We start from the raw sequence: 24,265 nt of genomic DNA, 5'->3' as shown, positions 1-24,265 counted from the left end.
GTAATAATTTTAACTAATCATCTGTTTGTGAGATAGCATATCAGCATCAACATGTGGCTTATTTGCAATACAAACTACATGTATTAAGTGGAGTCCTGGTACCCCCCATGCAGAGCCTTTTCACTTGGGCACGACAAAGTACGTATATATGAAGTGATTTAGGAAGGTACCGGCTTAATCACGTTAGAAAGCCATAATGAAAATGTGTAAAATCAGCATAATTCCTTTTCAAGTATCCCTATATTCCCCATGTGGAGCCCTAATTAACATAACCAATCAATCATAATATTTTTGACAGTTATGCATGGTTTACACACAAACAACAGTACAAAAAAAATTCATGACTGTCCCCTGTATAATGGTGCGGTCCAAAAAGTGGTCGGTTATTAGAATAACCGACCACTTTTGAGGTTACTGCCTGATAACCCATGGGAAATGGGGGCCTCTGATTGGCCAACTCCATCTGGCTATATGATAATGTACAATAAAGGTCTTTCATTCATCATTCGGCATCCCGAAAGCAACTTCGGAGCGGGCAAAACCGATCTCCCTAGCCCGATGTTGAAGTCGCGAAATCGGCGCTACCCCAGAAAAAAAGGCCAGAGCTCCAAGCAGACCCTATGGTGCCTTAGAGATAGTATCAAAACTGGCAAAGGAGTATAGCCGGCCAAAGGGAGATAGCAGGCCAAGAGGCTCAAACGGGGCACCGGTGCCGGCTATACTCCTTTGCCAGCTTTGCTCTCTAATGCACCGTAGGGTCTGCTTGGAGACTACATCGCTCCTGGAAGATCTGGAAAGGAGACTAGTCGCATGCCAAGCATTTAAACGTTTGGATCTGACGTAATCGACATGACGCACCGTGATGGTGCCGGAGCTAATTACCATAATTATGACAATACAATACAAGCGCTGTCTCCCGAAACAATTAGGACAGATCTAATGTGTAGTAGGGCAGTCGGTCCGGTGTGTTTTGGTGGAAAGGTTTATAGTGTCAAGGCTAGGGAGCGCAATGACCGAAGTCACCGGGGGTTGAATCAATTTGAATTTAACGTGTCATTTTTCAAAACTTCCTAGGTTTGATTCGTGACATTCTCAGATCTTCTTTGGAGACACAAATCGGGGGCTAGACCACCTCTTCTATTTTGTGACGCACCGGTAATATCTATCTATTGCATGCACGAACTACAAACGTTGTGTTGTGGATATGCCAATTGTAACGCAACATATGGCCGCAGACGATTCCTGAGTCCAACTAACCTTGATCTATAGGGGGGTCGTGCGGCGGCCAGTCGTCGGGCCGGCCACTGGGGAGACCCGGGCACGTGACGAGGAGGATCCACCACCATACCAACGAGGAACACACAGCCGCGGTCGACTGCATGGCGAAAATCGTCCCTCTGCTCTTGAACATGCCTCGCCGTTCAGCGCTAGCTCTCGTGGCATGCACCTGTCAGAAAACAGCGCCTTAACTAAGGGTGAACTAAGGATGAAGTCAGCGAGGGGTCCTGGGGAGAATTCCGGGGGAGGAGGGTGTTATACAAAGAAGCACGACAGGTACAAGTTGTCTCTCTCCGCTCCAGGCACAAACACTGCCGCTGTATCCAGGCTTGGCAGGTGGCACAGGAAGGAAAGGCGACCTTTTGTGCTAATCTAATTGGCCTGGCATTCCATGAAAAGATGACTGAGGTTTAAGTTCATCAAATAAAAATCTGCACTGCCAACAATTACACGCGCTTGAAGGCGCTGTCACTTATCAATTACAAGTATTTTTAATGGGTAACTGGAGTTAGGTGTTTGTCTAACCCGAAACGTAACCCATGCACTTTCATCCAACCTGCAATATAAGCGTAAAGTGACTTGATAAAGACCAGATGGAACAGTACAGGCTTGTGACAGGTAAGTTCTGCAGGACTTGGCTGCAGGCCTGTAGCGACGTGACAACGAAATACATCTTCTAACCAAGTGAAGTGGACGTTTCTTGGGTAAGAGCATGATGAACGAGCCATTGTTTGGTTATATGTTTGTTTTTGTATATGTCTAGTGGCGGCGCTAATATAAGTTGATACCTTGAGTGCGTCACTACGTCTGTCATGCCTGTTGATTAACTGAAACAATCTATGAAAATGACGTGAATTAAGTAGTTTCATCTTGTGCTATTCCTACTTTCATGCACTCCAAATGAACCCTACCTCGCTTGGAGAGTAGTATACGTAATACATTCCATGAATGGCTGTTCTGACAACAGTACCCACGTGCACACAACTTGATCTTTAAAACCCTTAAAAGTTTCGTAAAAGGGAATTTTCGGGGAAGAAGAACAGTATGCGATGGGTTTAACAGTTTAAAGACACATAATATACCTATAAACCAAGAAACCTTCTCTCCAAGCAGAGGTAAGGCCCCGGCTGGTTGATGCTTTCGTCTGCTGGGGCAGAGGTTTGGCTGACTGATAAAAAGTGACAAAATGGAAATTCCGACAAAAACGCCTAAAAATACGTTCAAGACAGCCATAGGCTCACCTCTACTTGAAGAGTGCAAGAAACCAACTCTAATTCGTAGCGTTATGTGGCATTAAATTTCTGCTAAAATTGGCATCAGTAAAATATAGTAGCCCCCTGTGAGATTTGAACTCACGACCCCTGGTTTACAAGACCAGTGCTCTAACCCCTGAGCTAAGGAGGCGTGCTTGCAGCCGCATCCGCTTTGCACTTTCTAAACTAAAACAGGATTAGTCCGTGTCACGCGAACAGCTGACAGCAAACCCATTTGAGAGGTGAAAAATCGATGCGTTGCCTTGGTTGACGTCATCGCGACCGCTTGGAAGAGCATTAGTATGCATGACGTCATTGTGACGTAAATTTCAGACGATCTAGCAACAAGGGCACTGCGGTTGCCCTAGTTCATGACATACCGCATTGTAAAATGTCCACAACAAGCACGTTGCTGTTTTGCTTGTTTTAGAAGGCGATTTCCATGATGCCGAAGGGCGGTTACTATTAATTATGGTACCTGCTATGCAGACAAATATAACGTTACACAGCCCAAAATGACTGATAAAATATCGCTCTGTCTATTTCTGATTTGTATGTTCATGACATGTTGGGGCTTTCCATCGGTGCATCTAACCTTCTGAAATCATTCCAGTGTAACTACATTTTTAGGGATTCAATCTTGATATCAACTGAGAATCATTACACGTATATTTCTATTATAGGTGCGGAAAGACCACGATGTGGCTGGGTTAAACACATCAGTGGCATTTTGCGTTGTCATGTGGACGTGTACATTTCATTTTATTTCAAACTCGGTTCCTTTAAAAACTGCACTTGACATGATTTTGCGGTTAAAACAATCCAAAAATTCCAACAAGAAAAACGTGCGAAGGTGGCATATATTTTATAATTCAATGTACATGTATCGTTTCTCTTTGTATTGCGGCAAATACGAAAGGAAACAATGTGATGTATTTTGAAATATGCCATCTTCGCATTTTCTTTATGTTTACTGTACTTACGTATACATTACTACTTGCAGAAGTTGAATTCTTTAATATATGCAGAAAACCCTTCAAGTGTTGAAACCTCCTTGTGACCCTTGTGCCATTTCCCTATTCACTAAAAGACTTCTCTCAGCGGCCAAAAGTAGTACTGCAGCCTAGGCTCTGACAGGGGTACAAATTATTTTTTAGGAAACTTCACCGTCCCCGCAGATACATGTATTTGTAAACTTACTCATTTTAAACAACGGTTAAGTAAAGGGATAAGAAACACTGTTAGATCCAGTGAAAACAGAACAAAAATTCGTGAAAACCGATATGCTTAGGGTCTCACGACGTATACTCTTCAAGTAGGCCTTACGGCGCCTTACCTCTACTTGGACAGTAACAATATAAGCATTTCATTGCTTTTTGTCCTTTGTCATTTTCGGAATGTGATGTAAAGCTTTCTTCTGTTGTTGATCCCAAAAGACAATTTCATATCTGATCATGTCAAGCGTAACTTGTAAATGAATAGCAAAACACGTCTGCTATATTCTCAAATTTGAAATGAACGGTAAAAAAATTAGCCCCCTGTGAGATTTGAACTCACGACCCCTGGTTTACAAGACCAGTGCTCTAACCCCTGAGCTAAGGAGGCGTCCGACTCTCATGGAAAGTTTGTCGTTCCTAGTCTCCTACGTCGTAACAGGTGTCTCGCTCAAAAAGAGCCTGGACAAACACAGAAACAAAGTACAGTAGAAACACTGCGCCTTACCGATCGATATATGCATCCGGCTCTGCGCAGCTGCTAGTCATGGATAAACTCAACAAAAACAAAAACACTTCGTAGCAAATTTTATGGAGTTTTACCAGTGCCTTTTAAAGATCTCATTGGAAATACCTGTATGGAACGCGATGGGGATAGATCAACGAGTTTAGGAAAATATGTCATGTTTACAGTTGAAAGCCGGCCATCGGAAAACTTTATACATTCCACCCGCAAACATAAACATACAATATTACTCTACAATACGTAATTAGCTTCATGATATATACTGAGGAATAGTTTTGAGTGTATCTGTGAGTTTGTGTGCCTGTCTGCTTGTTTGTTTCCAATCAGGTTTTGAGAGGCTTAATAACTTCAGAACCTCTGAATTGTGTTGACATTTGGTACGTGGATACATGTTGGAGGGACGAAGGTCAAGGTTGATTTTGGCCCCCTAGTGTGTGACCTTGTTACGTAACAAGGTCGCTCAAAGTATTTTTGCTACAAGCAGCAAAAGGACAAATCAAACTCTTCACATGAGCATGACAATGAAACTTTTATTATAAGATTTTACAGCATTCAATCACTTACATCAGACATATATATATAACCTACTGCGCTGTGACTTAATTATATTCTTTATTGTTGGTCTTATACTACTGAAAATGTATTTAAGTTGCATCATGCATTGTAGTCTCTTACTGCCATGGAAAATGTTCGCGGTGGTTTTAAGTTCGCGGTACGGTGAAGTGGCCACCGCGAAAACCGCGAACATTAAACCACCGCGAAAGTTTCTGCATTTTCAGTATACTATGTTATAGCAAACTTTACACTCAGATCAGTCTGGACTTGATTCATGAAGACAACACTCACACTGCTATTATTATGTTAATGTCCTGCTACTGATGACGGAATGTTGTTTTAGAGACTGTGTCTTGGAGACTTACAACTAGGAACAATGAAAGTAAGAACAGCCATCGTGTTTAAGAATATACACCGAAATGTAGTAGTTATGGAAAGCAAAGGACACTACGAATTTTGCTGACTTTCAAGGTTACAAATTGGCCATAAACACACCGCTTGATGGAACGTTTCGTTGTTGAACTTTTCATAAACGTTTGTAGAGTTAACGTTAATTGAGTTGCTGCAGATGTATATGGTAAGCGAATTCACGAACAGGATGCAAGAAGACCCCCCAGTATACGCGTCGGCAGCCAAAGCGCTCTGCTTGGCATCATGTATTTATAATATGTATTGACGTCTTCAACAGCTGTTGTCGGAAAAAAAGAAACAAAATTTTATTGATTGCTAAAATAGCAAACGGTTTTAGTCGATTATGAATTTTTTGCTGGATTTATTCCAGCATTTGACATAAAAACTATTAGATCTAACAGAGTAAAACACTTAGAACTTTGGCCGAGTCCCCCTTTTTGTTAAAACATCGCTTACTGTTTATAACATTATGTACAAAGATAAAACCCTATAGATAACATGTTGTATCATCTTAAGCCACCTTAGCTCAGAGGTAGAGCACTGGTCTCGTAAACCAGGGGTCGTGAGTTCGAACCTCACAGGTGGCTAGCTGTATTTTTTTTGTCTTCCTGGTCTGCGAAATGTGATGGAGGTCGACGCACGGATAGTTACGACAGAATTGCATGCGAGCAGTACTGTATAATCTGTACTTGCTTCGGATTATGTACTTCAACATGTACGATGGCGTATACTTTCAATCAGTTTCAATGGTCTAATGATTTATATTGTCTGTAACGATTGGGACGATGACATTTGATATATATCATTGATTCCGCAAAATATTTTCATGACAAATTCTTCCTTTTTAAAAAAAATACAAAAACCCGCGCGGTTATTCAAATGATATATGAAGCTAGACTCTGTGAGTGTCCGTCATTCAAAATATAGTTTGAACCGAGCACAAAATAACGTAGCCCCCTGTGAGATTTGAACTCACGACCCCTGGTTTACAAGACCAGTGCTCTAACCCCTGAGCTAAGGAGGCGTGTGTGTGTACAGGGCCGCTGTGTTGTGTTTTCAACTGTTCCCTGGTAACGTCAGGTATGACGCACAAAAGGTGTGTGTTGGGTAACGCCCAAGATTTGGCAACGCAATTATCTGACTCGCTAGACAATGAAGGCCGTGCCCTTTAAAACTAGGTCAGACCCTTCAAAACACTAGTAGATAAGTTGATCTAAACCACTTGCATTGGATGAAACAAAAAGCCCGCAATGAAAAAAGAGAATAAAACTCTAAAGAAGAACTTTATTGCACGACAATTGAACACGGCACAATTTGTGGGGGAAAACAACTATTACGCAAACTACGGTACAAAATAGAGGTATAGAATAAAACTCAACATACTAGTTACTATAACAATAAGAGCTAACAATCGAGTAGGGCTAATCATGAGTTTCGGTATTCTTTCTAATAACAAAGTACCATTTATACATTTGTCTATTTTTGCATTATGGGAGTTGTGGCATCTAAAGATACATACACATCTGTCTGTAGCATCGAGTCCCTTGAAATCTGTTGTACTTGATTCGAGAAATAACTCATTGTGTAAAACATCTAAAAGCATCTAGAACATTCCAGAAATTCATCTTCAATATGCTTTGGACAGAGTGGGCGAAACCTTTGATCAGGGGCTAAATAACATAACATGCACATACCAAAGTAAGTAAAGAACAAAGTGAATACGGGTTATTAATTTGAGGCCTGGTCAGTGCAAAAGCGAAGGTATGGCAAGCAAACCGTTAACGTACAGGTGTCAGCGTTTCTCAAATAAACTGCTATTCCGCGCCCATTTCTCTGTATCTATTATTTGGTCAGTTATCCCGCATTTGCGTTAATACGAGGGAAAGAAAACAGGAAACGGCCCATGAGAAAGAAAAATGAAGTAACGTTAATGAACACAATATTTGAAGAGTGACAGACCGTTGAAGTGAAAGGCCGTGATTGTTCAACTAGTTAATTATCAAACTCACCGAACTACCAATTACAACCCAGCTATTGGCAGTACGTCCGGGTGGAAAAGCGGCAGCAAGTAAGTTTTCTTTCATAAGTCTAACTTTTGTATATTATTAACGTTACGGGGCATAACGGGGACGATCTGACCTGAACTGAACTGACCACTTTGTTGTCGACATATTGTTATGCTCGAACGTTCGAACGCGCACAGATTGTTCCTTGTTTGGGAACAAAGGTGTTCTTTAGAACGGTAACCCAAGGGATGTGCAAAGGTCTACGTTGTGTTCTTGGGAGGGGTAGCCTGGAGTTATTCATTTTCCTTTCCCAGTTTTAGCCCAGCCAATGGGATTTATAAGCATAAACCATTAGCACAGACTATTATATGATTACGACACCTGAGTTTCTTCACGTCAACGATAGTGGTTTTTACAAATTTTCTTGGTTTATAAATTTGCGGGCCCCCTCAACATTGTGGTAAGTCCCTAGCAACATGTTCGAATTCCGACGATTCTGTACTGGACATGACAGTAACGATGTAGTGCGTCCACGGGCGCCCCTGCTCTGGGTCTGCTCCAGGCATGTACTGCCGCACAGCAGCTGCTGTGTTGGTGTGGTTAATTTTCCTACCATCTCCATCAGGTAATAAGGTCTTAGGCCTACGTTACATTTCCTAACCGGGGCCCGGCCGGGCAACTTTCGGGAACAAAAAGAATGATACAAAAGGCACGGTGTATATTTTTTTACGAATGTATTTCTATTGTTCGTTTCTTTTAAACAGCCCGGCCGGACCCCGGTTTGGAAATGTGGTGCAAGCCGGTTGTTTCTATCGAGATACCTTTTGAGCGAATTGAATACAAAAGTACGGATCAAGGGATGAGTGCATCTCAGATACGAGCGAAACGACAGCTTTACTGCATTTTTCTTTCGTTGGTTTTACGGTTAGGCCACAGCAAGTAAATTTTATGGATGACATCAGCGCGCGCATTAATTTTAGCCTGATTTCAGAGAAAAAAACAAGATTTTGTTTCTTCTGCAGGGATGGTCAACATGACGATAAAGTAACAAAAGGAGCAAATATTTTGTGTTGTAGCCTAATGTAGCCTAATGATTGTACTTGTAGAAGTGACACTTGCGAGGTACCCATGACTGTAGTTGTAGAAATGAAACGTATTGGATAGTTGTAAAAGTGACACCGATATGGAAGCTATGAGTGTGGTACCAACTTTGTTGGTGATGCCAGTCTACCACACTAGTGTCACTTTTACCACATCAGTACATGTCTCAGATAATGGAATGAATGCCTTGTTGGCTCTGATACCATGTTTTGTCCCTTTAATTCTTTTTACTACAGTCATCACAACTTTATGGTGCCTATTTTTGAAACTGTAGCCATCTTGTTTTTTTCCACCCATCTTGTTTTTTTTTTTTCGCCCTATCGCACTATTTTTGCAGTCCGCAGAGGATGTCATCCATAAGATTTACTTGCTGTGAACACGAGAGGCATGTCCTGGATTTAAACAAACGTACGGTTTCCATTTTCTGCTCCGTCTAGTGAAACAGAACCTTTCCGCATGTTTATCTTATGGTGTGCTTGAAGATCAACTTTCAGACAGTGTAAAATTCAGCTTGTCTGCGATCCCCTGCAGTGTCGAGTTGGGCCGAATGGGGGCGCTGGGGCCCCTGCTCGGAGACATGCGGCAATGGCGTGCGGTTCAGGAACAGACAGTGCACCAAAGTGACCAAGGAGGAGCAGTGTCCCGGGGCCCCTGGAGAAGCAACGAGGAGCTCTTCTTGTACGGTGAGCTGTACAGGTAGGTCGACTTCACCTAGAGTTTAAAGTTCTGAAGCTTTTTTTATGGGGAAGTATCGTATCTGGATTGTTGAAATGAAGTTATCATTACAGACCTCTGGTAAAAATATAGTGAAGTAGTATCACTCGAAGCAGCATCATTGTTAACATCAATCGAAGATGACACTAGGAATAAGCATATAATGTTAAAGTTTATACTGATAATGATATTTGAGTGAGGCATAATTCTCCTGCATGACCAAACTGAATCAAACTAGCGCGTGAACAAAATTTGTAAAAAGAAAGATGACTCAATTTCTTATTTCAAGTATGCTTGAAGAGTTCATCTTTTAATTCAATTAATCTATTTTCTTTATCAATTTATTTATTCGTTAGCTTCAGTAACATTACCCATATCAACACCATACCGAAAGTGGACAACATAGACATTGAAAATACATTGAAAAACGGCGAAACATATGACAAAAGATTTCAACATCGGAAGTTCCGCTGCAGTACCACAGGAAGCCGCGGTAGCCCACTATCAAACTTGACCTTTGGTTTGGGACATCCATGCAATCGACGCCGAAAAGTTTAAACGTAACTTTCTTAGCGAAGGTAATTCTTTGTATTGTATAAAAAAACTGAATATGCTCTATGGCTGTAATATATACGTCCTCGTCACAATCTTTCTCCACCCCAGACGCAGTGCATGCCCACGTGGTGTCCGTCCCCTTCGGTGCATCAGTCAAGCTAACTGAATGCGAAGGGATTAACTGCGAATGGAAGAAAGATGGGAAACAGTTCACATCTACAGGTAAACTCTAGTCCAAAAGGTATCATTTAGAAATTCAATCAATCAATCAATCAATCGATCGATAGATCGGTTATTGAACCAATCAATTGGTAGGATACCAACGAGATAGTGCGGTTTACTCCAATATATGAATTCTTTATCCGTATCTGTATAATCGCATCAAAGAATAAAAGTATAATTGCAGTACAGTACTAGCATGGACGGTAACAGGTTGTTTCGCAACAATGTCAGTTCGCAACAAGGCAAGTCGTTCCGCAACATTTGAATGTTATCAATCTTGATATCCCTGGGGGTGGGGGGTGGAGAGGGGTGCTGGTCCTAAAGCCTGCGCATAACATAATTATACTCCTACCGCGTAAAAATCTTACCGAGTGCGAAAGACAACCCCGGCGACATACGAATACGGCAAACGGAACATAGAGATATAGGTGCAAACACTCAAGACGTAGACCGACTACAATACTCTGTCCACGGAGGTTACCCTCCAGTCACAGACTAACTAACGAACTTTTTCACCCTAGACCACGCGCGCGTGTCGGCGGAGAACGTGCTGAAAGTGTGGGGAACTACCAAAGAGGATACGGGGATATACACCGCCTTCCACAACGAACGTATGACCGCTATGATTATCATAAAAGGTGACTAGCGGTCAAAAATGTATTGAAAACTTTACTTTGATGTCCCCTAGCCTTGGCCATTGCGCCAACCAAGCCCGGTATCGTAGTGTAACGTTACATTCATTAGGGCACCGGTGATTGCAATAAGTTTTAACAGTTAAAGTTAGACGTTACCATACGATTAACGTAGCCCCCTTTCTGTAGCGTTTGCGCGGCTTACGTTGGGCCACACAATGTGCAACCACTACTTCAGGGACTAGTTCATTCGTAAGGGTGTGTGTTCAACTCCCATACTCTTTCCCAAATGTTGAGTGCTAAGCATTTGACATTTCATTGTTTATGAAGAATCATTTTCCACAACCAGTTTCTTCTATTCTTTCCTTTTCTTCTAGTTGGGACAGAAACCGGTACACGTGAGTTCGTTTTGCCACTTTCTTTAACATCATTCACACATATAAACGGCCATAAAATCTACTGGCACCGCCTTTTGTATGACCGGGGCTTTATGACTTTGAGACGTGTTTACTTTATAAAATTGTTTTGATTTGTTTTGGAAGAAATCATATTTTTTCCAGACAATGAGGTCCACATGCTGATTGCTGCTGCCTCACCGATCGGCCTGTTTTTGATACTGATGACGTGTTGCTGCCTGATCAGGATGAAAAAGTGAGTTCAATTGGTATTATTATATATATATATATATATATATATATATATATATATATTTCTTTTAGTTTTCATGGGACCAGAACGACGAAACGATCAAAAAATTGTGTTGTTTGCATAAACATGTATTGGTGAAATTCACGACGGGTCTGTCGTTCTTCTTTTTTTTTTACAGAAATAAAGCGAAGAAGAAGAAGAAGAAGAAAAAGAAGAAGAAGAAGAAGAAGAAGAAGGGAAAACGAAAGAAAAAAGGGAAGAAAGGCAAAGCTAAAACATCAGACCCGTCCTCGCCTGGACCTGATGCCCCGCCGCCACCTGGGGCCCCTCCACCCCCTGGACCTGGTGCCCCGCCGCCACCTGGGGCCCCTCCACCCCCTGGACCTGGTGCCCCGCCGCCACCTGGGGCCCCTCCACCACCTGGACCTGGAGCCCCGCCACCTCCCGGTCCACCAGGCCCACCAGGGCCACCCGGTCCTCCTGGCCCACCCACCGGTCCACCAGGTCCACCTCCCGGCCCCCCTGGTCCACCCGGTCCTCCTGGCCCACCCACCGGTCCACCAGGTCCACCTCCCGGTCCCCCTGGTCCACCCGGTCCGCCTGGTCCACCCGGTCCACCCTGCGGGCCATCCGGGCCACCTCCTGGTGCACCTGGCCCACCCGGTCCACCACCTGGCCCACCTGCAGGACCAGGGCCCCCTCCCCCAGGGCCAGCACCTGGCCCACCCGGTCCACCACCTGGCCCACCTGCAGGACCAGGGCCCCCTCCCCCAGGGCCAGCACCTGGCCCACCCGGTCCACCACCTGGCCCGCCTGCAGGACCAGGGCCCCCTCCCCCAGGGCCAGCACCTGGCCCACCGGGACCGCCGGGACTTGGGCCGCCGGGGCCCCCGCCTCCCGGTCCCGCCCCGGCTGCACCCGGTCCTCCTGCCGGCGGTGGCGGCCTGAGTGGACTTGGAGCGGTGAAACTGAAGTCTGCCGGTGACCGTCCACCTCCAAGCAGAGGCCTAGGTCCACCTAAACCACAACCAAAGATTCCTCCGGCATCAGGCAAGATCGCTGCTTTGCAGGGCGGTCTGGGGGGACTATTTGGATGAATTTTACCGTCAATGTTTGATTAACAGTAAAAGATTGCGGCTCGAATGACGCAACATATCAGCTGATAAACGCAACCAGACCATGGCCAGTCTCGGGATATTCGTCAATAAAATGATTTGACACCGGTACCAGTGCTCGTATCTCAAATGATGGGATCTATCTTCACTTCTTACTGAATGTATTTCAATGGTCGTCGCGTCACTTTGTCACTTTAAATCTTGAAGTGTTGGAACTCTTCTTTACATGTAGAGGGTGGCATGCAGTCGCAACCCAAGGCAAGCTTCTTCTGTCGGACAGTCTGAGACTTACATGCCATCGACTGCAAAATTTAAGTCGATGTATTTAAAGTCATCCTGCCAGATCTAGAAAATTAAGGACATACAATCCATATTTTGCTACTGAAAAATATGTTGAATAATTTCCCAGAGGATCGAGAAGTTCAATTGCAACAGACGGGGGAACTGAATTGTTCTCCAAGGAAAGCTATTATAAGTCAAGCATCCATATTTTGTTTTCTGCAACTCACGGTTCGGTATAGGGTTGTGTACGGGCACCACTGGCGTTATGAATCTGCAGTGCAGTTTGTACAGAAAGGACAACTGTGGACTCTTTCGTGTTGACACGAAAAATACGTTACGACCTTCCACTCGATTTCTGCTTGAAGATCGATATAATTATACACCTTGGTGAAAGTAGGTCCTTGATTGTTCAATGATGATAGTAAATACCATAATCATGCACAATCATAATTTCCTAGTACACTGTAAGTAGAGGACAACTTCCGAAGATCTGATTTTAGTTGCTATAACAACGCTGGGTGGATTTGATGGATGTATGACATATCATGACATCTTAACCGATACAAAAGTTCATCAAACAACTGGATAGATTTTATAAACGGTCAGACGTTTCAAGGAAATTCTATCAGGATAGAACCTTCATGTTTTCAGACAGCATTCCGGGTAGCATCTTTCAACTAGCAGAGACTGACGAAACATCATGGACATGGTGGATACTGACCAAAACAATCTATCTGGTAGCTTGAGAAACTGTTGTTTCGGGCATCTTATTACCTGGATATCTATTCTTCATTGGCGTATTATGACAGCCTATCCTCTTTTCCTAGCGTGGACAATACCACTAAAATGGGCGAATCTGAAATCCTGGCGATAGTTCTGTGGCACTCCGTCATTTCTGGGTTAACGCAATAGTCATAGGACAACCATATCTACGAACATGGTGCGTTGTTAAATGTGGGGAATTCCTTTATTTCTAGCAAAAGATGACAGGTGTGTCATGTCTTGACAGGCGCGTGTCTTCTCCTGATTCTGTAAGTACACTGCCATACAGAAATAGGTTTGACCCGTGTATACGGCCGAGAAATGTCGTCAGTTCGAACGTTTGAAATTTTTGCTCCTAGTAAATCCTCCCCGCAGGGTTGGAAGCGCAGTAAAGTGGATTTGAGAGTCACCTGTGACGAGGTAAATGTGTCTGCGTTCTCCCGTTGTTATGGCAACGTTCCCTGGGTATCTCATTAGCCACAAACCGGTGAGCTACCGGGCATTTAGAGGGTACGGATTGTGGGGCCCAGCTCTCTCACGGGTAGAACAGGAATGCTCACTCTTATTCCCTGTTTGTCTGTTTGTGTGTGACATACACTGTATGTTACCTCGTTCGTCCAGACCCTTGTCGTGCCTTGTGGCAGATAAGGCAACAAATTTCCTTATTTTCACCTAAACTAAACTTTAATTAACCAACACTAAAATGGATTCGGAAATAACCCAAAATTTCGGTCGACCCCGTCAGCCTTGTTCACGGAATAGACCCGTCTACTGCAGCTTCCGGAACGTGACGTCGGAGACACGTGACTGCAGCAGAGGGTCGTAAATGCCAGATAACCTGTGTCGCCCACCGTCTCTGTTCGACGATGGGCGCGGATGTACACACCCTCCTTCACTCCTCTTACCAACGCAGATGTACTTTCGTGCCATGTTTCCTTGCTGTTTCAGTAGCATGATGGTATACTTTTACATGGTTGGGTTGCTAGCCCTAGTGCTCATGTGACCCACATTTTACGTCCCTTCCGAAAGACGTTTGTAGCCCCAACCGAAATGCCATACCTATGATTGACCCCAGGTCTCCCAAGTTACCAGCGAATTGGAACCAGGAGTTCCACTGTGAGGATGCTACCAGTTGAGCTACATTCTCAACCTTAAATGCTGTTTTACTATCAAGGAGCTTTCATCAATTATAAAAGGCTCCTCGCTACTACTGTAAATGCAGAAACTTTTGTGGTGGTTTAATGTTCGCGTTTTTTGTGGTGGCAGCTTCACCGCGAATTGAAAACCACCGCAAAACTTTTTCCATGGCAGTAAGAGACTACAGTGCATAATGCTACCACGAACTTAAAACCACCGCGGAAAGTCCTTTTTCCCCACTACCACGAAATTAAATCCCCGCGAACTTCAATACATTTACAATATACGCAAAAAGAAGTTACAATTAATCTCCAAGCAGATCCTGCAGTAGCATAAGATAGTAACAAAAGTTGGCAGAGGATTGAAGCCGACCTAGGAGTGTGTATGCAACCGGTGCCTTTTATACTCCCTTTGGCCGGCTATACTCCTTGGCCATCTTATGGCACTGTAGGATCTGCTTGGAGAGTTGTTACAATGTGTAAACATGTTGATATTGATATGTTTATGCAACAAATTATTCATCAGTATACCTTTATAGACATACCCTAAAACCACCTATATCTACCACGAAATGTATGACAGTTCCCAAAATTATATAAGAGCGTCACAATAACACCCATTTATTAAAAACTTCCCTTCAAGTTTCGTATGGACGAAATACAATAGCCAGAGTCAGAAATATCGATAATGATAAAAGACAAAAAGTACTACTGAATGTCATAGACAGTTCTATATTGTTGACTTGTTTTTGTCTAAATGCTTCTCATGAGTTTGATTTTTACAAAATGATCTTATGATATTCCTTGCTTTCAACAACAGATTAGATGGCAGTTTTTTGTGTATAACAAAATAGGCTATGCCCTGTCTAAAATGTAACATTCATACAAGCATAGCTTGTACCTTCACGAAAAAAAAAAACAATTACCCTGTTGCTGTGCTATGTATATGTGATCTTTGATGGCAAGGTAACAGTGCATTTCTTCTGTGCTTGTACAAGGTTTATTGTAATACAACATGAAGAACACATAATTGCAGCACAATTGCTATTGATTAGTACAACCATGACTCAAAGATCTGAAAAAATGGCTGCGTTTTCACACATTGCTGTAGTAAAACCTGTTTCGGATTTTCCTATCATGTATTTGAATGGGCAGCCAAAACTGTCCGTCTCGACTTCCAAACATTTTTAATACCGACAGGGGTAACTACTATCTCTGATTCTTTGACATGAAAAGTCTGCATTTTGGCATCAGTCTCATTGTCCATTTTGGAAGACTAAAGGTTATCAAAAAGGTCAAAGCCTCACTTTGTTGGATAACTCCTGCCCCTACATCACAACAATTAGGCTCACCCCCATGAGGTGTCGCCAAAAACACAATTGAGTTCATCACAATTATGAAAATTGCCTGTCATGACATGAAATTCAGAACATATGAACCAAGTCCAACTAGCAAATAGTAATACAGCAATGACAAATCATTGTTAAAGCTTGCACTGAACCTGGGAAATATTGCTAACATATTTAAATATCAAATTAAAATCGGCAAGGGTTAAAAAGAATTGCAAAAGTATAAATACAAAAAATCAGCTCATAATGTTTGCTAATACACACATATCAAGTAAAGCAATTTTCACTGAGAAAATACGCAGTTCTAAAACACTACTTTCTGACTCTACATTAAATACACTTGCTAAGTATACCTTATATATTTGGTTTGTAGAGACATCTTGATCTTAAAACAGTTGTCCTAACAGATACAACTCTTCAGGGGAGTACATAATGCACTTAGTGCCACACCCAATACTGTTTAGAACTGCCCTCAGTACGTATAAAAGGAAATGATAACAAAAACGCATCTCATTGTACAACGCACATGCATGTGAAATTCCTAGTAATGTTTCGTTAAACACATTGCAAACATTACTTTGTATGTACATGTATTCAGCCAGGGATCTTATTATGTTCTGTAACACCAACTTGTAACATCATGTATCTTCTACCCAGAACAGTTCATATTCATATGGCAACATTGTCCACAAATACATGTTTTTCATAAAATTTCCTTTCCATTAGAGGCTACAACCACTGAGGGACCAAATACACAACCACTGAGGGACCAAATACTTGTATCTGACAGGTTGTCAAAAAAAATTACAAAAGAGGAAATCTTTTTATATTTAGCTTTGTTGTCTTTTACATTACACTTTTGCATCATACTTATTTCAATTATGAAGTCATGGTTCAAACATATTCAGTTTCAGTCACTCAAGGATTGTCATCTAGTGGAATGGGGGCCTAAAGAAGAGAATGAAGACTGTTTTGAACAGTGCACAAAAGATACAACACAAAGTGGTCATTGCAAGTTTTGCCAGAATTACAATGTAGTTAGAATTACAATGAAAATGTGGGTAACGTAAGTTCGACTGGATGATACAGATATGGAAAAATTAAGTTTAAGGGGTGCAGCGCACATGTCTTTGTGGTCCACACTCTTCAGATTTGATAGTCAGGAAAATACATCACAACCAATTGCATTTTTTGGTCTGCAAAACCAGTATTGCAAAATTAATGTGGAGTCTTGCTCAGCATGCATTTCACTGGGACATGACTTTTTGACACCACACAGATACAGTCAAAGCTGTTTTACGGTAAGTGGCCCCCTCTACATAAGGACAACCTTGCCTTGCCAATGTGACAGTTATTTTTTTGTTTCACCTTGGAATAAGTTAGATATTTTTTTCCTTGAATGCAAGCATACTGAACCATGTCTACAGTGACCACCTGTCCACGTGGACCTGATTTTATTAGTAGTTTTTAATAATGGAGTTCTTGGGCAGTGTTGACTGTATACTGTATCCAACTCCCAAGTACACAAAACAAGTGACATTTCAGCACCTGCCTTCTGTGTACTAAACTATGTGTAGGAGTCTGGAACAACTTTAACATAGCTGGTATACAATGGCGATGTTTGCTTGGAAGATGCAGCAATGCTTCTTCAGCAAAACTCTCTTGTAAGACAAACAAACTGGTCATTTGATGTGACTCACTCTCTTCTTTCAGTGCCACTGAATCACAGGAAGAACCATGATTGTACATCTCCACACACCATGATGGCGATCAACAAAAAGGATTTCCTTCACGAGATTACAGCCAATCTTTCGCAATTTGCCTTTATCTGAAATGACAGTTGTCTGTTATGAAAACAAACACGATAGCTGCATCCACTTCTCTAGGAATGCCATAAGAATTCCTATTCAATAAGATAAAGTACATTTTTAACTCTTGCACTTGCAAAATCAAGAGGATACTATTTTTCCATGTCCCTCACAATTTTCTCTTTCAATAAAAAAAGTGATTGCACTACATTTGAGTTGGTTGTGAAAATTGCAGCCATGTGTGACAAGTAGAGTCAATGTTTGGTGCTAATGCTCTATTTCCCCAGTACACAATTCAGCCATGATTGCCACTTATAAGCTAACGTAAACAATGCTATCATGACATTTGCTCATTAACATTGCGTAGAGTGAGCCAAGAAAACATGCTTGTACTCATGACAATTTTTCCTTAAATGAAAGCCTCTTCAAATATCCAAAGAATGGATTTTTGTATACACCTTTTTATAAAGGTACAGCAGGAATATTGCTTGTCGCTTCCAATGGGTCAAGTTTGAAATTTCTATAGGTTTTTACTAGCACTGACTAGCCCTCTGACACAAGAAACAGTAAAAAGGGCTGTTCATCTGTGACACTTGATGACAAACAGTAGACTGTATTGCCCATGCCTGCACTTGCCAGCCTTGTAATTTGTCTGGTTGAGCCATGGGGACCACATGCTGAGGTTTTGGTTTCAACACAAATATGTGAATATTTGCCAGTTGAGGGGATGGATGGAATGTTCCACATGTGTTCTTCTGTGTCTGCTGCCTGTCTAGCTGAGGACAGTAAATTTCTCCCCTTGTAGAGAAGCATTTATCTTTATTGTAAAGAAGGAGGCGCAGTTGGGGGTCAAAACCAAGGTCGTGTATGAGGGATGAACACAAGGGTCACAAGGTCAAGTTCAAAATGAATGTGTACTGTTTTTTTTTAGATGGGATGTAAAATTACATGTTAGCACCTCTTCTTGGCCACACGCATCAAGACAGAAACAATCTATCAGTTTCCTGTGAATGGGGCAAGTTAGGGAGGAGTCTTCTAAAATGCTTTAGCACTGATTACACCCAGTGATGGGGTCATGGTGAACTCCAAGCAGATGTTAAGGGTGAAAGGCTGACAGCCACTGACCCCAACATCTGTGGGGGCTGTCAGAGAAACCAGACAGTCAGATTGATCTTTCACCCCAACATCTGCTTGGAGATTTAATAGGGTCATTGCAAATTTTCAACACATGTATATCCACAATCAGGCACATACTTACTGGCCTGCTGTACTTAGTCCGTATGTACGGAAATATACTTTTTCAATGGGAAGGATTGTAAGTAATATATCTGTTACTGACGAAACTACATCTGAGTTGCCCAAAGGATAGAAGCCATCAGAACATGTACATGTGGCACTGGATACTACCAGACTGTACCATATTTTGTACAGAATCATGACATCCATATTACAATAATGGTTACAAAACATACAAGATGCTAGTCCTTTTTGTAGATACTTGAAGCATATATTGCAACATGACACAAAATCAGTGCCCCACCCCCTTCACAACCAGTCACAGACATATTGTAACACATTCGGTATAAAACATTTATCATGTAGGAAATTGAATTACTTTCCTGTAACCTGTTGTGTGTAACATCATTTGCTAGCAATTTGCATCTATGAAAACAAGAGGGCACCAGTCATGCCAATAAACTCGCAGTCTCTCTCCAGTTTTTGCTGTTTCCGTGCATGCATAGCTTATAAACCACAAGTAATGGTAGCACAGGTTTAGGAAAAGCTCACTTGTAACACTGCCGGTCACATTTTTTTTACAAGCGAACTCATCAGCACACAACTATATATCTTACATTATACTCACAGCTTAAAGACAGACATTTTGCTCATCATTGACAAACTAACCATTCTTAAACTTACAATACTATTGACACTTCCATTTCAGCAATGCTTGGAAGAAAAAAAGCACACACTGCCATCAGCTTTTCTTTTAACTTGCCCAAGCTTGAAGTTCACAGTAGACACTGCATCTGAGCATTGCACAAACACTTGGGTAAAGCCTGTGTACAGTATCCCAACACAGACGCCACTCTGAGAGCAGCTCTTCTTTCATACAATCATAGATGAGTCAGGGATCTGTACTGGACTCTGGCAGGAGTATGCCAGTGAGTGCTGGGTAGAGTTTACCTATTGTTACAACAGAACACAGCAGGTCCCGCTAGTTCCGTCCTTTCCTTGTCGTTTGGTGGCCTGTCGATTCGCCTTGTCCATTCTGATTTCTCGCACCAACGTGTAGAATGCGTCCTCGACTCCTAGTCGGGTCTTTGCTGACGTTTCAACATAGGGGATGGAGTAGCTCTGGAGAAACAACAAGGTTTTGGGACTTCTGTAAATCTGATAGAATTCAATATATATCTACAAAGAATTAATCATACTGGCAACATCTAATGAAATACCTCTCAGTCTCACTCATAAAAAATACCAGGGTCCTCCCGAGAATTTTTTAGTATAGTGCCTTAGTGGAAGGGTTGGCAATAATAACCCGAACCAACGCACTGCGCTTTCATGAAAATGGGTTCATTTTTCAATCACAGGGGGTGTCAAATACTACAAGTACAATGTATAATATATTGTAGTGATTCCTTTGTTGTGACTTGTGAAGTGGCAAAACGACTATTGTTTTGATCATGGCCCATTCACAAGTTTCTGCAGACAATGGCGACTGGAAAAGTGATGCCACTTGGCACAAAAATCTGTGAATTTTCATTCATTTTAGCAAAACTAACCAAGAAAATAGGGAAGAAACACACTAAATTTCAAAAGTAGCATAGTGGAGCTGGGCTAGGAGTATAGTGGAGGGCCTCCGTTATTTCATCCTCTGGGGAGGACTCTGAATACTATAGTTCATCATAGGATGTCAGGATGAATCTGTATGTGTTTATGAAATTATGACATTTCATATCATATCATGTAAGTACATGCATGTTTGTAGACTAATTATCATGTAAGCTGTATTGTTATACATTTGTATTTGTCTGAGTGACCCTAATGTCCTCCCTCATGACCTCATTGAAAAGCAGCCTGCAGGCCTATTTGAGTTTCTCATGTATAAACAAAGTTCAAACAAACAAAAACAAACTTTGATCACTCCGTGATTGTAAATGTAATACCATGGTATTATACATGCATGACTGTATCCTGGTTCTACTTCAATTCTTTGTTAGCAAAACATGTGTTTTTGTGAGAGGTGATCATGGGCGCTTAAATCAAGTGTAACACTACTTACACTAGTCATTCCTAACATTGTAATGCTAAACTATCCAACTACTGTAAATGTATAGAATTTTGAGGGGATTTAATTTTGCGGTAGCAGGAAAAAGGACTTGTCGCTGTGGTTTTAAGTTTGCGGTAGCACCATGCACTGTAGTCTCTTCTTGCCGTGGAAAAATGCGGCAACCGCAAAAACCGCGAACATAAATCCACCGCAAAAGTTTCTACATTTACAACTTATTTGGGGCACAGGTCACAAGCTTTCTTATTTTGGAAGAGGAAGAACCTACTACTACATTGTTTGTGTACATGTAATATATTGTAAATGCATTTAAGTTCTCGGGGATTTAATTTCGCGGCAGCGGGAAAAATGACTTTTCGCGGTGGTTTTAATTTCGTGGTAACACCATAGACTGTAGTTTGATACCATAATAGAAAAATCTTTGTGGTGGATTTAAGTTCGCGGTGAAGTGGTCACCGCGAAAACCCGCGAACATTAATCCACCGCGAACATTTCTGCATTCACAGCACTATGTAGTACAAGTACATCTACAAAACAATCCCCAGAAGCCTGAGCTGAATTGACACATGGTCTCAAAACACTGTGACATCATACCAAAATCTGTACGCTTCTAGGTAAATAGGTCATTTCTGCATGGGACTTCTTCCAAGAAAGCTTGGAACAGACAAAAACAGGTGACAACCACGGTGGATGTTTGGGGAGGGGTGTGCTCAAGCCAAAACTCCTTATTAAGGAAAGAATCTTTTCTTAGGAATCTTGAAACGGACAGACTTAATCATGAAGATTTTGAGAATGCCCTTCGTATATTGTAATGAGACTCCTTTTGGGAATAGATAAGACTTAAGGCATTCCTATCTTGTCTATACTGATTTCTTATCCTTGGGGTTGAGTCATGTCCTTATATGCCCTTGTGAGATGTGTTATCCGAGACAAGAAGATAAACAATCTGCAGTACATGTACCAGGGGTAGGATTTCAATTTGTCTGCACAAATTTCACTAATGGTTGTTTATACTATGCTTAAATTGTGACCTACCAGCAATTAGTAAAAGGCACTCAAAGTGACATTTCTAAAGCAAGGCATCCTTGTCTGTGATCTCTCTAGCAATACCTTGGAAATGGATGTAAGTACCTAGATACCAGGGTTTTGGCTAACTTGGTAGCTTTTTGGCGATTGAGCGAACAGAGCCTAAAAGGCCAGCAATCGACCGAACGGAGCAAAGCCCTAAAAAGGCCAGTGATCGAGCGAACGAACGGGGTAAACTCTAAAAAGGCCATCGATCGAGCAAACGGAGTAAGGCTAAAAAGGGCGGCACATGAGCTGAGACGGATTAGGATTTTTTTCTGGAATTATATTTGACATTATCCAGTCCCTTTGTTGTACTTATTCAAAGTTGCAGGGCTCTTTCTCATACCAGTAAGGATGCCTTTAAAGCTAATCTATGAGCTCTGCCCTAACCCTCTCTCGCTCACAGACGTCTTCAGTGAGATTTATTAGCTACAGGCAACTCTGCAATAAATCCCACTCTCCTCTCAGGGATACCTGATCTGATCGGTTTGGCTGAAACAAAGTATGGATGGATGTAGTGATTATTCTGGAGTACAGACTGGAAACTAACCCTGGAGTGTTACTGTTAGCAACAGAAAATCACTACAAAGAAGGCAAGGGGTTACGCTTCTGCTTGTTTAAAGATATTTTTGTAAAGCAAACAGAAAGGCAGACAAGAAGAAAACCTGACAAAATAAAAGCCCATCAAAAACCTTACCTCTGCTTGGGGAGTGCTTTATACTTATCATAAGTTATAGCACCATTCCAATACACTAAGCCTGGAGGTGTTAGCAACAAAAACAAATGACAGTAAGGGGTTAGGTCCAGCTTGTTTTTGACGTCTTTTTTTTAGATGTTTTTGTCTGGCTTTTTCTTTTGTCCGGTTTTCTTTTAGAATGTTACGTGTTATAAGGTTGGTGGACAAAAAGAATTCTGACAAAATAATTATAAGAGTAAATTGGAGCCTATAACCTCTACTTTGAAAGTGCTTTATCATGTACATTAGTCCATATACTATCTCTAAGAAGATAGTGATTCTAATGTGTTCGAATGGCTGGCCTTCTCTGTCAGTCTTCAGAAAACATTGTGACCTTTTGGCCAAATATCTGCTTAGACTATATGAATAGACCATAACATAAAAGCACCGCATCAAAGTGGAAGTACAAAGAGTGACTTAATCTCCAAGTAAATGTCAGGGTGGAAATCATAGTTTTTTTGACATGTCATCTTCTCTGGCATTAGTAAAGTCACTCTGCCACCAGAAAAGCTGGCCGGTCAAAAAATGTTACAATTTTCCATGTCAATATCTGCTTGGACATCACAAGAAACCATGCAAAGCCTGGAGACAAGTAAATAATGTTCTGTTCCTAGTACTGTGTCAGCTTGCACAGTAATACAGGAAATGCTTCAGCAGAGAGTCAGGGGTGTTGGGAAACTATACAGGAAACCAGTACTACATGGGGCCATGGCTCTGGGGCAGGGATACATAATACTAGTAGGTCCAAACAACAGGCTATCAACACAGGACTTTCTTGTCAAAAGGGTGTGGTAGAAGTAGAACAGTGTAACTTATACCTACTATGTTTAGTGTTATTATTATAGTGATCTGGAGCACGTGCAAGTTTGTTGTCATCTGTCACAACACCCCTACAAATGCATTGGTACGGCCCGACACAAAATGCTCTCGGCAAGCATAGTTGTTCACAACAGTGGTGTAGTGGAATTTTGTACAAAACAACCTTTACCTTAGCCATGTCCTGGGCCTGCTTATTGTCAATCACCCGCTGTGGGAGATCAGCCTTGTTCCCCACCAGGACCATGGGGACCTGTTCTGAGTCCTTGACCCGCTTGATTTGTTCCCGGTACATTGAGATGTCCTCGAAACTCTTGGTGTTGTTGAGGGCGAAGACACAGAGGAATCCCTCGCCGGTGCGCATGTACTGGTCCCGCATGGCACTGTACTCCTCCTGCCCCGCCGTGTCCAGTATGTCCAGTAGACACGTCTCTCCGTCGATCACCACCTGTTTCCTGTACGAGTCTTCGATCGTCGGGTCGTACTCGTCCACGAAATGGTTCTGTATCAGCTGGATGGTCAGGGCACTTTTTCCCACGCCGCCCGCTCCCACCACCACCAACTTGTACTCCGTCATGGTCACTTTTCCTTCGGCCTCTCTTCACTACAAACGCGTCCAGACGCGACCGGAAGCCCTACTGTCCCTTTGTGGTGTTCTTCCCGGCACTTACCTGGGTTTTAGATATAAAGGCGGCCAAAAATACCCCGGTGAGTCACTTGAAGCTTCCAGTGCGGCTTTCAGAAACGGTGCGCCTGGCCGAGGTGAGCTACGCCCTAGCGCAAGGC

General features: G+C 42.2%; 3 protein-coding genes and 4 non-coding genes across 8 annotated transcripts in view; 2 read left to right on the top strand and 5 right to left on the bottom strand.

Annotated features, from left to right (window-relative positions):
- The window catches only part of LOC118430569 (carboxylesterase 5A-like), a 20,482-nt gene extending 19,071 nt beyond the window's left edge, over positions 1 to 1,411 (bottom strand). The window contains exon 1 of the mRNA XM_035841517.1: positions 1,258 to 1,411. Within this exon, the coding sequence (XP_035697410.1) occupies positions 1,258 to 1,411 (154 nt within the window). The remainder of the gene's footprint in view (positions 1 to 1,257) is intronic.
- A 1,198-nt stretch (positions 1,412 to 2,609) lies between these two features.
- On the bottom strand, positions 2,610 to 2,682 carry Trnat-ugu. The gene has a single exon. It is a non-coding gene; the product is annotated as a tRNA-Thr (tRNA).
- Positions 2,683 to 4,063: 1,381 nt separating this feature from the next.
- Positions 4,064 to 4,136, bottom strand: Trnat-ugu. Its single transcript has one exon. It is a non-coding gene; the product is annotated as a tRNA-Thr (tRNA).
- A 1,616-nt stretch (positions 4,137 to 5,752) lies between these two features.
- On the top strand, positions 5,753 to 5,824 carry Trnat-cgu. The gene has a single exon. It is a non-coding gene; the product is annotated as a tRNA-Thr (tRNA).
- A 364-nt stretch (positions 5,825 to 6,188) lies between these two features.
- On the bottom strand, positions 6,189 to 6,261 carry Trnat-ugu. Its single transcript has one exon. It is a non-coding gene; the product is annotated as a tRNA-Thr (tRNA).
- A 1,476-nt stretch (positions 6,262 to 7,737) lies between these two features.
- On the top strand, positions 7,738 to 12,360 carry LOC118431178 (basic proline-rich protein-like). 2 transcript variants are annotated; one of them, XM_035842297.1, is made up of 7 exons: positions 7,738 to 7,868; positions 8,876 to 9,040; positions 9,722 to 9,835; positions 10,357 to 10,473; positions 10,845 to 10,865; positions 11,028 to 11,118; positions 11,294 to 12,360. In XM_035842297.1, the coding sequence occupies exons 1-7, from the start codon at positions 7,808 to 7,810 to the stop codon at positions 12,210 to 12,212; spliced, it is 1,488 nt and encodes a 495-aa protein (XP_035698190.1). In that variant the 5' UTR covers positions 7,738 to 7,807; the 3' UTR covers positions 12,213 to 12,360. The 2 variants fall into 2 exon arrangements, with proteins under 2 accessions (XP_035698190.1, XP_035698191.1); XM_035842298.1 differs by lacking the exon at positions 10,845 to 10,865.
- A 6,014-nt stretch (positions 12,361 to 18,374) lies between these two features.
- Positions 18,375 to 24,248, bottom strand: LOC118430016 (GTPase HRas). Its single transcript, XM_035840704.1, has 2 exons — positions 23,652 to 24,248; positions 18,375 to 19,925 (listed from the first exon to the last, which is right to left on the bottom strand). The coding sequence occupies exons 1-2, from the start codon at positions 24,054 to 24,056 to the stop codon at positions 19,761 to 19,763; spliced, it is 570 nt and encodes a 189-aa protein (XP_035696597.1). The 5' UTR covers positions 24,057 to 24,248; the 3' UTR covers positions 18,375 to 19,760.
- Between the last annotated feature and the right edge of the window lie 17 nt (positions 24,249 to 24,265).

This window comes from Branchiostoma floridae, chromosome 14 (assembly GCF_000003815.2).
Source record: "Branchiostoma floridae strain S238N-H82 chromosome 14, Bfl_VNyyK, whole genome shotgun sequence".
Taxonomy (NCBI): domain Eukaryota; kingdom Metazoa; phylum Chordata; class Leptocardii; order Amphioxiformes; family Branchiostomatidae; genus Branchiostoma; species Branchiostoma floridae.
The sequence above is the reverse complement of the archived record's forward strand: the minus strand, read 5'-3'. Positions and strand labels throughout refer to the sequence as shown.